Raw genomic sequence first — 17031 nt, forward strand, 5'->3', positions numbered from 1 at the left:
GGTTAATATTATAACAAATCCGTCCAAATGGAGTAATAATAATAAATATGACGTAATTAAATAAGTTTTCTTTGACCTAAGATTTAAAATAAAATTATTATTATGTGTAAACGTTTTTTTATTTTATACATAACCATACACATATCGTATATTTTTATGTACAAAGAACGGCACATCTAGCAACACATTGTAGTCATACGACGCAGGCTGCTACCAACCGGGCAACATTATGTGTAATATTGTTGTAACATAAATGTATACACGATGTGCTGCATGGCAACTGTTCTTATATTCAACAATTATACCAATTGCTTACCAATAAAAACTAACGTGGATTAGAAGATTGATTAAATAAAAGCAATTCTTTCTCGATAACTTTTAATATAACAAAATAACTTTGATATAATAGTATAAAAATGATATAGACATACTTATAATATCACATTGCACCGTTTTTAAAGCTAGTAGAGTAAAATTTATTTTACATAATATATAATAATAAAAAAATAAAAATCTCGCACTTTAACCCGATGAAAATGATTTAAGGATCTCTTATGCACTCCGATAAAAATGATTATGTATGTAAATAATAATTTACGTGTAAATAAACTTACAAATTGGATCTGATTCCCTTTACGTGTTTGCTTCTGTATCTCCAAATTTCCTGGGAAAATAAAAATAAAAAACTTATTGAATTATAGCTACATTCTTTAAGAAAAAAAATCAACATTTATTTTTTACTTGTATTTGTATTTCCGTTACTTGTTTTTCTGTTTCTTACTTGTTTTTCTATTTAACATTTAGGCTCAGTTGCACCATCTTACTTTAACTTTGACAAACTTCAAAAATCTGACAAACTCCATACAAAAAACACCGGTTATCGTTATAGTTACGGTCAAAATTAGGTGGCCCTGCGCACTTCAGCGGGACAGTCCATCCAAAAAAAAATTAGGTGGTGCAACTCAGCTTTATTCTCTTCTTCGAGCCGGAAGACAATGTGGATAGGCATCCCACTAGGTGGACCGACGATCTGGTGATTGTCGCGTGAGGTGCCTGGATGCGGGAGGCGCAGGACCGGTCGTTGTGGAAAACCTTGGTCCCCTTTGTCCAGCAGTGGACGTCATTTGGCTGAAACGGACGGACGATTCTCTGACCTCGTAAGTCAGTTCAATGCCTCGTCTCTTCGCTTCAGCGATGCTTTCCTCTGCAATCTTCTCCTGCACAGTACCGGTCACGTCTATGAAGTGGCAATCGCTGCTTGCGTAGTGGCACGATATGGATTTGCGGTAGCCCTGGAAAATACGGGGTTGTTTGAGCCTCAGTTTTTTAAATTTTTCTTATACATTCACTTTATTTTTATGAAGATAAAAAAGGAAACTAATCATCGGGAACAATCAACAAAATGGGAGTTCTTTTTACAAGGCAACAGGATTCAAAGTATGGTAGCTGGCAGTAGGTGAGTTAGTAGTAGTTTGTCCCCTTCCAATAATATTTTTTTTTAGTAGGCGTTTCGCCCGGATTTATCAAAAGTATTAAAAACGGGTGCGAATCGACCCCTTTGAGAATTAGTAATCGCATACTACAAGTTCAAAAAAGAGTCGATTCGCACGCGATTTTAATACTTTTAATACATCCGGGCGAAACGCCTAGTAAAAAAAAATATTATTGAAAGGGGACGTTTCGCACATTCGTGCGAAGGAAAATCGTGCGAAACTACTACTAACCCCAGTAGGTATGTTAAAATAATTCTCATTATGTCACAGCGAGATTCGAACCTCACAACCTATGACTTAAGTTGTGGGACTGAGTTTGTATTTTTTGTTTCTCACAGTTTTCTTGCCGTCATCATTATCAATTCGTTAACAGAGCCAGAATTTCGAAACCCAATGACGTCATCTAACTAAAACAAAATCAGTCTCATACTAGTCAACATGAGCACGTGAGCGTGACATGTGACATCAAGCTGTGCTAATTTCATAAACTTTAAATGTTTGTATTATTTCCAGTCCAGAGTCAATACTAATTTCACAGGTCGTCTAATCTTTAAGTACATTGTTTACATATTAAAATAAATAAGTCAACTTTTCCCATACCTTGGACATGTTAGGCCTGGAGCCATGCACCAGGTGTGGGTGAAAGAACACTGTGTCTCCCGGACTCATCTCTAAGTTCACTCGTTGGTTTTCCGGCGCTATGGTGTCCTCTTCTATTATTCCATGGTAGAGACGCATGAATTTCTGTAATACAAAAAACAATTTCTAAGCCTTATAATACTAGCTCTGCCTGCGACTTCGTACGCGTAAATAGTTTGAATAATATTTCCTGTTTTCGCAACATTTTTCTTTACTGCTCCGTCCCTATTGACTGTAGTGTGATGTTATACAGCCTAAAGCCTTCCTTGCTAAATGGGCTATCCAACACAAAAATATTTTTTTGAAATCGTAAAAGTTGTCGTTTTTCATTCGTTCGCTAAAAACCGTTCCTGCAAAAAAACGGCATGACTCCGTGGTAACAAGCCCTTAGTCTACTTTGGACCAGTTTTACAAGTCTGTGATAAAATATCTGATAGTATTTGGGACATAACGCCAAGTTTATCTGTCAGATAAGTCCATTAAAGGATTTATAGGTAAAATAGTGTTTGACTTTGCAAAACTAACTTTTGGTTTTTAGCGACATTAATTTGAGATGATAATGTATGTAAACAGTAAATTTCAAATGCTATGTTTTTCAACCTTGAGCTGAGGCAATAAGAATCTAAATAAAAATATTCTCATTGCATGTTTAAGGTTTTAGCATTTGATTGCGAACTTAAAGAATATTTCGCTTAGGTGTTAAAAGTGGCAAAATAACTTTGCAAATAAAGTTAAAAACATGAATGATTTGAGTAAAAAAACATTTAAAGGATGTCACACTGGATGAGGCCTGCGGCCAATTCAAAGTAAAAGCAGCATTTAATTAAAGTAAATAAATAATAAACTACAACTGAAATATTATATGTAACGGAACAGATAATTTCAGACACAGGGCCCCGATTGCGCTAAAATTGTCAACTGCAACGTGACTGGACGACGAACGAACTTCAGCTGTTTTGACAAATCCGTATCGCGGTGTCGTTTTGACAGCTAGTTCAAACGAAGTTGTAACATAAACGAAATGCAACTGCACTTTTGAGTAAAAGCTGACAGAATGCTACTTAATCCAGTCTCACACGCAAGTCAAACGCTTTACGAATATTTGCTGTGTTGTAGTAATTTTGGTTTAAAAAATAAGGTGTTCGGATTTTTAATGGAAAGTGCACCAATCTGTTCTTTTGTTTTTGTTTGCGCGTGAATTTTACCGCGATACTAAATTGCACATCAGCTGGAATGAAAATGGAGCGTGACTGGAGTGTGGACTAGAGATGAAACGCTAATGAATTGGAGACATCCACTACTGAACACATCATGGCCCAATGATTTTATATAACCCAGTTGGTATCTTTACGGATAACTTCGAACTCCTCCTAAGAACTTCGAACTCCTCCTATGTGCTTCTGATTAATTTCGTTGCGGGTCCAATGACAGTTTAACTGTCCCCCGGGACAAACTTGACCTTCACTGGTTGGGTTTTTATGGCGGTCAAGCTGTAGATCCTGGCTACACAGGAGTTGCAGCGGTGGGAACGAGAGGTGGGAATATTCCCGTTTACGGATAACTCACCTCAGGGTACCCATGGCTGTGCAGCTCTCCTCTATGGCTGCCAGGCAGCACGTACAGGCATCCGTTGTCGATGGTCACGTCGTCTATGGCCGTCCACGCCGCTATGATCTTGTGTGCCGGTCGGAACGGGAAATAATATATGTCCTGGCGAATAATTTGTGTATTTATTTTAAAAATTATCACTTTATGGAGTGCTATAGTCTGGTCTGTGAACACGTAGAATTTTGTCCAAGCTACCCATCCTTATCGCTCGCGCGCAGTGGCGGCGTAGCGTGGGTTGGCACCCGGGGCGATCACCCCCCCCCCCCATCCCTCCCCCCCGTCATATGTCCTAAGGCACCCCCTAGTACCCCCCAGGATTTTGGGGTTACCTACCGATTCGAAGATTGAAAGACAATCGCACCCCCCGTATCATGACATAGACCGCAGATTTGCCATGCTGATATTAAGTCAGTGAGTACTAATCTGCGCGACTTGTCACCCCCTGATGCTTGGCACCCGGGGCGGACCGCCCCCACCGCCCCCCCCTTACGCCGCTACTGCTCGCGCGTAATTATATTGCTGTCGCGACTGTGCGACCGGCGCCCGCAGTGAGTGTGCGAGCGCGACAGCAACATAATTACGCGCGAGCAATAAGGATGGGTAGCTTGGGGTCATTGGACAAAATTCTACGTGCTCACAGACCGGGCTTTATAAAGAGTTATAGGTCAGTGCCTGAGGTATGGGAGCGGCACGGGAGGGTGTTTTTGAGACGTCAAACATCAGCGGGACTTCAGCCCCCCTAGACAAAACGCACTTTTAGATCGAATCGAAAATCGAATCCGTCAAAACTCCATACAAAAAAGGGGCTTTTCGACCACTTTTCGACTGGTAAATCGAATCCGTCAAAACTCCATTCAAAAAAGGGGCTTTTCGACCACTTTTCGACTGGTTTGCGATTATAATTTGCACTTTGTCTAGACCCACAGATATGCTTTATATGCTCAGTCTTGTCATAATATGTCAATGTCACGTCTCCCGTGCCGTCCCATGCCTCAGGCATTCATTGACTGAGTTAATCGCTAGAAACAACCCCCTATATATTTTGTCAAAATAGAACATCTACAGTATGTCTATTGCGATGTCATTTACACAAAATAGCCTACTTTTTCTGTTGCGAAGGATGTTTTTATTTTTAAGCAGATGGTTTGGTTGGTGGTAGGGCTTGTTCTAAGTCCGCCTGGCTAGCTACCACCATCTTACCTAACAATGTTAACAGCATTGTTGTGTTCCGGCAGTTAGAGGTAAGATAGCCAGTTCCTCCGTGGTTGAGGATTCCGCGTGAAGCTCGCTTCCACCTTCGGCCTGATCGTCACTTACCATCAGGTGAGATACCTACAGGCCAAGAGCTTCCTCGTTGTAGATAAAAAAAAAGAACAAGGCCGGTATTTGACCGCAATCGCACCTGATGTTAAGTGAGGTACATGCAGTCTAGTATGGTACATAATCTGCCCTGTAACTCACTCACTTTGAAAAGGCTCGGATTATAGGATGTTATCACCAGTTTCCATCTATTTAGTTTTGTCGGCCGTTTGGTGTAAATCGGACTACTATGCCGAGAGGTCCCGGGTTCGATTCCCGGCCGGGCAGAAATTGAAGTTATGAATTTTAATTTCTGTGACGAGTCTGGGCGTTACTATGTAATAATATGTATGTATTTAAAAAAAGTATATACAGGGTGGAATTTTGTAATGCCACCTAGGAAAGTACTCTTAATACTGTAGATAGAAAATTTTACTCAAAGAAAACATTCCTTTATTTTTGAAAAGAAATAGAACTGCATTCAAAGAATTCCAAAAATTTGCTTGCCACACCCGGTACTGGAAGTAATCGAACCAATTAAAATCTGTTAAAAATTACACCCTGTATTTTTAATGCACCGATTGTTAGGGTTAAGCATAAGGATGAAATCTCTCCAATAAACTTGATAAATCAAAAGAAAGGAAAACCATCAAATCTTAAAATTATTTTAATTGTTTACAGAAAATTGCATTGATTGGTGGTGAATTTTCGAAAAATTTTCGGGAAATTTGAATGCAGTTCTCTTTCTTTTCAAAAATAAAAGAATGTTTTCTTTGAGTAAAATTTTCTATCTACAGTATTAAGAGTAGGCCCTCTAGGTGGCATTACAAAATTCCACCCTGTATGTATTAAGATATTAATTTATTGTTATTATTTACAATACCTGATGCGGAGGATGGCGTCCCGTGCCCGGAGGCTTATTTATAAGCATGGTGTGCATCGCAGATACATTGTCGCCGATGAACTGGGACACAACGTTCAAGAGTCGCGGATGCTCTATATACGTCGCAAACACGTCATCGTAGAGAATGTCTTGCAGCTGGAAATAATGATAATAATAATAATAAATACACTGTATTGCACACCAAAGTAAAGAACAGAAAGAGAAGGAACACACAAGGTACAACTAGGCGGTCTTATCGCTATGAAGCGATCTCTTCCAGACAACCTATGGTGAGGACAGTTATTTAAAAAAAAAATATGAAGGGGAAGGCGGTAATAATAAATAAATGAAAATAAATCTGTAGAGAGTCAATTCTGTACATGAAATATATTTTCAAAATAACTATCAGGGGGTGATTAGTGATCGATACTGATGCCAAAAATGCAAAGAGATTTTTTTTGTCTGTCTGTCTGTCTGTATGTTCCTTATAGAAACAAAAAACTTCTATGTGTAAGATTTTCATGTAATTACTTTGTATGTAATGTTGTTGGTATACCGTAATAAATAAAATAAAAACTACTCGACGGATTTTAACGAAACTTGGTACAATTATTCTTCATACTCCTGGGCAGGTTATAGTATACTTAGGAATTCCCATGGGAACAGGAATTAGCGGGAAAATCCTTTTGTATGAAAAATCTAAACCGCTTAAGTTAGACGCTTGAAATTTGGCATGCAGGTACCTTAGTAAACTTAAAGCTTAGTTACAATAAGAAATTCCCGAAATTCCGACGGGAACGGGAATTAGCGGGAAAATCCTTTTGTCTGAAAAATCTAAACCGCTTAAGTTAGACGCTTAAAATTTGGCATGCAGGTACCTTAGTAAACTTAAAGCTTAGTTACAACAGGATATTGCAAAATTCCCACGGGAACGGGAGTTAGCGGGAAAAAACATTTGTATGAAAAAATCTAAACCGCGTAAGATAGATGAAGGGGGTAAATCGGGATCCACGCGTACGAAGTCGCGGGCGGCCGCTAGCAGTAATAGTTAGTAATAAATAAATGATAATGACATGGCCCGGCGGATTAGCAAGCTAAAGTGGCAATAGGCACAGTACGAAAAACTGACGGCCGATGGCGCACCAAGGTTCTGGAGTGGAGGCCACGTATCGGAAAACTGCGTTTTCGGCAGCGTGAGACGTCCACCCACAAGGTGGACCTACGACATCATAAAGGTAGCAGGAAGGCGCTGGATGCAGGCCGCTACCAACCGGTCAGTATGGAAGTCATTGGGGGAGGTCTATTTAGCAGTGGACGTCCTATGGCTGAAATGATAAATTCGTTCTGTGGTGTGTAGTAAGACCACCTGTCTCGGATTAAGAGGTCCAGGGTTTGATTCCCAGTAGGGTTCTTTTTTTTGGTTTGATTCGTAGGGCTTGTTCTAAGTCTTGCCTAAGTCTGTCGCCATAACATTTTAAAGAAAGATAATTATTACTTAAATCGGATATTGCTAAGTAATTCCACTGCTATGCTCGGAGTTTCCCTGCGTGATCGAATCAGAAATGAGGAGATCCGCAGGAGAACCAAAGTGACTGACATAGCCCGCAGAATTGCTAAAATCAAGTGGCAGTGGGCGGGGCACATAGCTCGAAGAGCCGATGGCCGATGGGGCAGAAAAGTTCTCGAGTGCCGACCACGGGCCGGAAGACGTAGTGTGGGCAGGCCTTCCTAAGTGGACCGAATATCTGCTGAAGGTCGCGGGAGCTGCCTAGTCTTTGTAGAAATCCTTGGGGAGGCCTTTGTCCAGCAGTGGACGTCATTCGGCTGAAACGAACGAACGATAGAAGTTCATACCTATTATGTACCTAATGTAAAAAAATTCATGCGCACGTAAACGTAAGCAAGTCACTTAAATATTCGTGTGCATTTTGTTAACGTCAAACCAGCTTATCTCAGGGCTGGATCTACCATTTTATTACGGCTTTTTGGGCTTCAATCCAGGGCCTCGTGGATTCCAGCTAAGTCAAGTCAAAAACAAAAATAGACGATAATGCGAAAGAGTATAAGTCGTTGACGAGTGAAAACCTCGTAAGTCGAATTTTTATAAGTTAGAAAACCTCTCAACGCACATTTCGAGCTCACCTATATTAGAATTGGATGATTGTAATGCCATCTATCGCGTTCAATGAAAACATCATAAAAATATGAAGGAGACGGTTTTTTGTCTCCCCTGAAAATTTTTTTCTGTACTCCCCGAGGTTTTCACTCGTCAACGACGATATAATAGGTGAGCCCCTAAGCAAGTAGTATTAGCAAAGGGCCCCCTAAACTCACGGTCCGGCCCTGGCATATCTTTTTTTTTTCTTTTATGTGACAGGAGGCAAACGAGCAGACGGATTACCTGATGGTAAGTGATTACCGTCGCCCATAGACACCCGCAGACCCAGGGGCGTTACAGGTCAATCTTGCTCACCTTATTAACATAATCCTCAGCCTTCTTCCCCTCTTTGACCAGGTTGGCTTCCTTCACAATCGTCACATTCCCACGGGGTATCACTCCGTTGCAAATCAAACTGAATTGCTTTCTGAAAAATATTTAACAGCAATAAAATGACAATTATTAAGTAAATAATACACATAACACTCCACTCACAACACAACACACTAATTCAATCAATACACCACAAACACACTAATTAAGGATGTACGTTAATACTTTCGGAAGAGCGGTAACCTCCTACTACAGGTATTCTTATACTTAAAAGCAGGTTTCGAGGATATATCTGTACCCCCAGTGAAAAGGGATCTAACTCGACTTAGATCAAAATTGACTTTATAACATAATGTGAATCTCTGAAAAATTAGCTATTTTTGTATCTAATCGGTATGTTTCTACGACGTATAGAAAAGAAAATAATTTTGTGCCAAATGATACAAGTAAGGCTTTGTGAACCAATTTTGAGTTTTCTTTCGTGTATATTGATACATGTCTACTTTTAACAAAGTGTACCGGAGGCTTCTTTCAGTTTTTTATTGTGTCAAGAGGTACGACTCGTGTTACTACTTTTTACACGATTGAAGTTGTTCAGATTGAATTTGTGATTAACAATATAAGATGACTCATATTAATATACACAAAAAAAACTATGTATTGTTGGTTGGTGAAAAAGAATGTAACTTAATTTATAGCACAAAAAGTAAAAGACAAATGATTATTTATTTTGTGTATAATGATTCAATTAGACTAATACCACTAACCACAAAAGTTTCGTACATGTGTAAAATGTTATAAGTTACTTAGATCAAAAACATTTGAAAATCGCAACTAATGATTTGGTTAATTATTTTGTGTAAAATGATGTAACTTAGCCCAATTGTCAGATTAAAGGAAAACATAATGCGTAGTTTATAAATCAAAGAACTTTAGTTAATAGTTTTAATAAATAATGGTGAACATCTACTAGTAAAACATATAATTGAATTCATAGTGCCTAACGTTGTCAATAAAAGTACTTAATAAGTGCATTATAGAATTTACAAGAGCTCCAAATACCAGAACTCTTTATAAACAAAACTCATCACCTTTGACAACAAATTGAACTGGGCGAGTCATGTCGAGAACAAAATAAAAATGGCCTGTATAGCATTCCATCAGTGCAAGAGACTCATTGGTAGTAGATGAGGTCTCAACCCAAAGATAACACTGGCTCTACACGTCGGTTATATGGCCCTCTTACACATATTATTATGGATCACTTGTGTGGTGGCACAGAACACAACTATCCACAGCAAGATCAAAACTCCAAAGCCTGCAACGCCTAGTAAGCATAGCGGCCACTAGTTGTATGAGAACCACTCCATCGACATCACTTGAGTACCTTCTGAATCTCAGATCTTTAGACCTCATCATTAAGGAGGAAGCGCAAGCAGCCGCTCTAAGACTTAAAGGTAAGAACGGCATATAGAAGCAAAACAAGGAGACAGGACATTCCACGGTCCTGCACAAAGCCCTAATAAAAGAAATACCTCTCACCGAGGCACCTATCGGCAGAATTCCCTGTGTTCACTCTTCGACTGAAGATATAATATCCAGCATACAGCGGAAACGCAAGATTGCTCTGGAATCAATGAAGTTAGGATATTACACTGACGGCTCCAAAACCCAAAAAGGTACGGGAGCTGGTGTCTTCTCGAATTACCTAAATATACTAAGAATATCAACAACACTAGATAAACACAATACAATTTTCCAAGCAGATTGCAATCAGAGCAGCACAGGTGGTTGCAACCATAGACATCCGAGGTCTGAATATAAAAATAATCTCAGATAGTGCAAGCAATACAAAGCAACTTAATATACTACATTATAATACTTATATTGGAATGCCATGACGCGCTCCTAAGTCATTGCAGACGCAACTAGCGTTACCCTGCACTCCTGAAGTGGATCAAAGGACACAGTAACTCCTTGGGCAACGACGCAGCAGATGAACTGGCCAGAAGGGGATCGTACACGACGGTATTTGGTCCGGAACAATTATAATGCCGATACCATAAGCACAGATCAAGACCTGGCTGCGCTCCAAAATAGAAAAATAACACCACATAGAATGGAAAGATTGTGAAAGATGTAGGCAAACAAAAGATGCAGTTGTGGATATTATATCGAAAAGTTAAAGACCCATAAGACTAAACAGGGACAACATCCGCAAGGTCCTAAGTGTAATAACAGGTATGTTAAACAAACACCTACACAGTATAGCTGTACAGACAGCCTACTGTGCAGAAGATGCATGGAGAAAAACCACAGCACGTGCACAAGGAGTGCAGAAGCGTAGCAGATCAACAGGCTCAAATTCTCTAATCACCAGGGTCGCTGCAGAAGGCCTGTAGCGACCTAGATAGGTTGCTGCTACCTGGGGGGATCTGGAGCGGTTGGAATAGGAAGATCAAATAGCGCACAATGGTCTAATCAAAAGGTTAAGTGCAATATTCGATTGCCCTGCAAAGCTAACTACGTAAGTCCTTATGAATGGATACTATGTATAAAGTAAATAATTATGTAAATGGCATGTGTTGCTGGACTTTATCTGCTTAGCTCGCAAGTATAACATGTCTTGTTAATTCATGTTTCTATTGATTTAAGAAGATTCCCGCCTTCGGCAGTTCGATTTTTTCAAGTTATTTATGATTTAAGAAGAGGCTGACAAGGGTGGCTAAATTTCTTGCGCTGCTTCTTCTCAGCACTGGCACATTTATGTCCAAAAATAATTTTAGGGTTTAAGTAATACTAGGACGTGTTAAAGGGCTTTTTAAAAGCCTCTTTGTTGAAAACAAATGCATTTTATGACTTTACTTTTATATTATCCTTCTGTAGCCAAAAAGCAATCAATATAGCTTGGCATCATCATCTCTGGTCCAGAGTTTGATTCCTAATAGGGTAATTGTAGAAAACAAACTTTTCTCTGTCTCCTGTCTAATTAGTTGATGTGAAACCATTGTTATTTCTGGTCTTTATTATCCAATTGCTTCAACTAATACTTACTTTAAAATAGGAGATAATGTATGTGATTTAGGCCGATATCATTCATTGTATATGGTGTAATAATTAATGAAATAGTAGTTTCAGATCAGAATAAACATTTAAGGAGTAAATAATTAGAATTCACTCTAAAATTCTAGCCTTATTCCTTTACAATCGCCACTTATATCACTTTACACATAATTATTAGGATACTTAGATCGCTATTATGTTAGTTAGATCAGTTTACACATTTTTTTTCTCATCACAAAATTGGTGTATATTGATATAAGTAGCAATTTTTGGACGATTTACCCTAAATAACCTGAAATAATGATTCCTCATAGTGTAATTACTAATGTTTGTTTTACAACTTTTTCTAAAATTGAAGAAACAAAAAATTATCAACAGAAATGGCGTAAAATGTATCACTTTACACTTGTTAGCGGGTGGTCAATTCAGTGTGGTGTAAAATGATTTATGTCCCATTACATCACTTTACACGAATGTAAAGTTGCCGTGCATGGGGCCGTCCATATATTACGTCATTCTAAATTAGGGGGGGGGGGGGGGGGGTTGGTCTGCGGATGACGGTAAATGATAGATAGGGGGGGGGGGGGGGGTGTTTCGAAATTGACGTCATTCTTATTTATTTATTTATAGTTTATTGTTCACCTACAAAAAGATTATTTATAAAAAGAAATTTCTTCCAGCACACCTAGTAAGTGAGACTGCAAATGTGAGAGGCGGCTAAGGCGCGTACAATACTAAAAAAAACTCATAATAAACATACATAATGCAACATAGATGTACACAAATACAGTAATAACTACAGATAAAATGCTCTAACAATAATATTACATACAGTGGCGGCGTAGCATGGGTTGGCACCCGGGGCGATCACCCCCCCCCCCCCCCCCCGTCACAAGTCCTATGGCACCCCCTGGTACCCCCCGGGATTTTTGGGGTTTCCTACCGATTCAAAGACAACCGCACCCCCCCACCCCCCCCATATCATGACATAGACCGCAGATTTGCCATGCAGATGTGCCAGGGAGTACTAATCTGCGCGACTTGTGTCACCCCCTGATGCTTGGCACCCGGGGCGGACCGCCCCCCCCCCCCCCCCGTCACAAGTCCTATGGCACCCCCTGGTACCCCCCCCCCCCCCCCAGGATTTTTGGGGTTTCCTACCGATTCAAAGACAACCGCACCCCCTACCCCCCCCGTATCATGACATAGACCGCAGATTTGCCATGCAGATGTGCCAGGGAGTACTAATCTGCGCGACTTGTGTCACCCCCTGATGCTTGGCACCCGGGGCGGACCGCCGCGGCTTCGCCCGTGGTACTTAAATGTATTATACATATAAACCTTCCTTAAGAATCACTATCTATTAAAAATAAAATAAAAGGTGATTCTACAAGTGTTTTAATTTTGTCAAACTGGTAATGACGTCAATTTTGGGAGAAGGGGGGGGGGGGGGGTCATTAAGAAATGACGCTAGGATGATTGTAGGGGGGGGGGGGTCTAAAATCTGAAAAAATCGATGACGTAATTTATGGACGGCCCCCATGGCGATATAACTGGGTTTTTATTTAATTACGAAAAAACCACATGCTATATTTCCCAAACTGGCACACTGCCTAATTATATCTAACATTACCTTTCACCTAAAAAATATTTCACCAAGTTATCTCTAATAGCGACGAAGCAGGATTTTTTTTACCTTCAAATGCGATTTCCCAAAAGTCACCATTTTCGACTTAACTCCGTTTTCACTGGGGGTACAGATATATCAAGGGATATATATCCGATATATATCAAGCCGGTTTTAATGATATACATATATCAACTTTTAAAATTTGTTACTGTATTTGTACGTTTTGACATAAGATTTTTATTTTTTTAGTTGATTTTGCCGTATTTAAAAGAAATTTTATGTTTTTGCTTTATTTGTCTGATTTTAAGTTTTAAAAACATTAAAAACATGTTTATGTAACACATATGCAATAGTATTCATGAATAATACAACAAATTAATAGTATGGCTTTCATACAAAATTGATATATATCATAAATATCCGATATTTTGATATTTATAATAAATATCGGATATTTTCGAACCCTGCTTAAAAGGATGGTTACCAAAATACTTTGTAAATGAACTTTATTTATAAAAGAAAACATTTTCATTTTCAATTGTAATTGTTTTGGATATTTAGCGGGAATATATTCTAAAGTAGTACAGAGAAAAATGAAAATAAGTTTTTTTTAATTACCATTAATAAGATAAATTAACATTCACTTTTTAACAAACATATAAAATTAATAAGGATTGATTGAAATTAAAACAAGGTCATTGTATAGAAATTAACAAGATTATTGTAGTTCTCTATAGATTGCCACTGGGACTATAGATATAAGTAAAAAGAATTTTTTATTATACAATAAATGATGTTGCTATCTTACATAAATAATTATTTACGATAATACAGATTTTTATTCTAATGTCTGCATGATTTAGATAAGACTTCTTTTGTATTTCTTTTTGTACACTTACTTGTAGCTGTATAACGATCCAAAATCAATAAGCTGCTTTATCACTAAGTAGCCATTGTCGTCGTAAAACTTCAACTGTTCTTTAGACACTTCATAGGTCTCCGGTAACTCTGTGAATACTCTGAAAATAAAAAATAAGTTTATCATCAGAGGGGAGTTGCCAATATTCGTCACACTTGGACCGACGACCTCATAAAGGTAGCAGAAAGGCGCTGGATGCAGGCCGCTACCAACCGGGCGATGTGGAAATCATTGGCGGATGCCAATGTTCAGCAGTGGACGTCCTGTGGCTGAAATGATGAAATAAAAAGTTACATTTTCTTTAAAATACCATAAAAGTATTCAAACAAGACAACAAGTGGTTCCTGTGAGCCAACAGTTAATTTCTATTGTCTACTATGTATGCCAATATTTAGGTATATTAGATTAGAAATGAGACGCTTGACTTTTAAACAGAAATAAAAAATTAGATAAGTATGGGTTATTAGCATTGTTTCCTGAATGCAGTAAATTAACATCTTCAAATTAATGTCTATTCATTAATAATAATTTTACGAAAATCTCGTGTTTACTTACTTTTTCGGTGTAACTTTCAAGTCACCAAATTTTCGAGAACTCATATTGAAATTAGCAAGTGTTACACAGTTTGTTATTGTTAGGTAAACTTTTTTAAACTATGTAATTTAAGTTTCAGTTCATAATTCACAAAGTACTGATTAATGATCATTTATGATCACCAGCACCAAATATAAAAACGGACTGTAAAAATTAAATTTTAATCTTCACAACAAAGTTCAACAAACAAGAACGAGAACTCTACATCACGTGACCACGATATGATAACAAAAATTAGGGATGTGACATTCATTACTTTGTGCTTAATAGACATCGATAGTATTAGTTTTTAATTAAACTAAAATAAATTAGAATCTCCACAACAAGTAAGAAAATATTGTATTATGTACCTTCATTATGGATTTTTATAATTGCACAGATAGTGTTTTTCTTTCACAACTTTAACATTATTTTGAAGTAAGGGTGGGTGTGGTACGTGAGTAGGTTTGTGTTTGGTATATCCCGACCAGGAACATAAAAACCCTGGCATAGAGGCGCGTCAATTGCATTTGATAGTGCAACACTGAGTACAGTCGTACCTGTGTTAAATTAATAGGCTAACTTTATGTATCAGGATTCAGAATTACGGGTTAATATTTCCTAAATTACCGAAAAATTATTATATTATAGGTAACCTGGTTTAAATAAATTAAATGAAACCATCAATTGACAATCTGTGGCCTAACTCACGTATTTTGACAGTCAAGATCTCGCTGACATGACGTTCAGAAGTTGTCGAAACAGTTCTAAATCCGTATTCACAAGGGTCATTTTTATAGAACGACTAGCTTTCCGCCCGGGACTCAAACTATCTCCCTGCCTTTCATCAAAATCGGTTCTGTGGTTTAGGCGTGAAAGAGAGACAGACAGACAGACAGAGTTACTTTCGCATTTATATTAGTATATACTAGTATAGATTACTCTATAGGATCGCAACTCAGCGATTTGTTGTCGTCATTGACGTTTAGTTACGTCGTCCCATTAAAAAACAGTTCTAAATCCGTACTCATAAGGCTCATTTCGATAGAACGATTACTCGATCGGTACGATAGAATCGCATTCAGCGATTTGTTGTCGTTGAAGTTTTGTTACGTGAATAAGGCTACTGGGCGCTATCATACTGGGTGAACACTGAACAGTCTGGTTTTTGCCATGTTTTCGGTGTATTTTTTGTAACTGTCCCGTTATCGATACACAATTTATATTCTACATGTTTTAACATCACTTTCACACATGACATTTGGTGACAGCTGATGACAGTTTACTTTTTAAACACAGAGTATGTGACATTTTTACTTTTTAGAGTTAAAAAAATAGTGCAAAGTTATTTCTATAAATAGTCGTACGTATCGTATTGTACCTAAGAAACTTTCAGTCTGTTTGTAAAACGCCAACTGTATAAAAAATAAAATAATCGATTTTACTGTAATCAAGTGACAGCCAACTGCGCGCGGGAGGGAGTCTACTAATCCACTGTCTTTTCCAAACAAGCCCGCGGGCAGTAGCTAAGTAGGCAACGTTTGTCATTCACCATGGTTGCTCATTAGATTTCATAATATAAGTACCTAATGTTGTTTTAATTTCAGGCCGTAGTCGGTTTACATAAAGGACTTCCTACTATGCTAGAGGTCGCGGGTTTGATCCCCGCCTACATATTTTCAACATTTGTTTGAGTAATATTTATTTACACGATAAATAAGTATGAATAGGTAATAGTTATTTAATTTTATGCCTACACGATACTTTAAATTAATATCCTTGGACTTTATGAACTTCACCTTTAGTCCCAACATGCCGGAATACCAAGTAAGAGGACCCGGGTTCGATTCGCGACTGGGCAGAAATCTGGTCTGGGTGTTACCAGGGCCGTCTTTAACCTACTAGGGGCCCTGGGCACTTACGGATCAAGGGGGCCCTTGTCATCTAGAAAAAGGTCTTTTGAGCGGGGCCCTGAGCACGTGCCTAAAGTGCCCAGTGGGAAAGAGGGGTTTGACCATTTATGTTTCTTTCATGATGCCCTGGCCTTCATTGGTTGGGTTTTTGGCAGTCAAGCAGTAGATACTCACATATAATCCTGAACTATAGAACAAAGCTACAATACCGAACGGTGAAGATGTCAGACTGGCCGACTCGTGATCCAAGGAACACTGGTTTGAACCCCGCTGCCGCTGGACTATTGTGGTGAAACCACTCGTCACACAAACATAATTTAGCTAAGCGCAACGCTCTCCACGGCAGGAGGTGATGTTGAGATCAGGTCAACCTGATCTTCTGGCTGTTCCGCAATCACAACTACTTGGCCGACAAGCTGCACGAGCTCAACCCTTGCTGGGCCGACGACAAGCTTTACCAGGTCGCCAGGGACGTGAACATTGCTATGTACCAGCACATCGTGTATCACGAGCTGATGCC

At 38.8% G+C, this 17031-nt stretch overlaps 1 protein-coding gene across 1 annotated transcript; it reads right to left on the minus strand.

Moving 5' to 3' along the window:
• Positions 1-361: 361 nt before the first annotated feature.
• Positions 362-14830, minus strand: LOC135083497 (phytanoyl-CoA dioxygenase, peroxisomal-like). Its single transcript, XM_063978261.1, has 8 exons — positions 14581-14830; positions 14006-14125; positions 8396-8507; positions 5923-6078; positions 3699-3842; positions 2094-2237; positions 1155-1292; positions 362-664 (listed from the first exon to the last, which is right to left on the minus strand). Exons 1-8 carry the CDS (start codon positions 14622-14624, stop codon positions 611-613), a joined length of 912 nt encoding a protein of 303 aa, XP_063834331.1. The 5' UTR covers positions 14625-14830; the 3' UTR covers positions 362-610.
• Between the last annotated feature and the right edge of the window lie 2201 nt (positions 14831-17031).

The sequence above is a fragment of the Ostrinia nubilalis genome, chromosome 23 (genome assembly GCF_963855985.1).
Source record: "Ostrinia nubilalis chromosome 23, ilOstNubi1.1, whole genome shotgun sequence".
Lineage (NCBI taxonomy): Eukaryota > Metazoa > Arthropoda > Insecta > Lepidoptera > Crambidae > Ostrinia > Ostrinia nubilalis.

Coding starts and splice junctions, on each gene's coding strand:
- LOC135083497 (XM_063978261.1), bottom strand. CDS start 14,624: ATGAGTTCTCGAAAATTTGGTGACTTGAAAGTTACACCGAAAAA. Junction 3,843..5,922: donor GACGCCATCCTCCGCATCAG/GTATTGTAAATA, acceptor ATTATTCGCCAG/GACATATATTATTTCCCGTT. Junction 665..1,154: donor GCATTGAACTGACTTACGAG/GTCAGAGAATCG, acceptor TTATTTTCCCAG/GAAATTTGGAGATACAGAAG.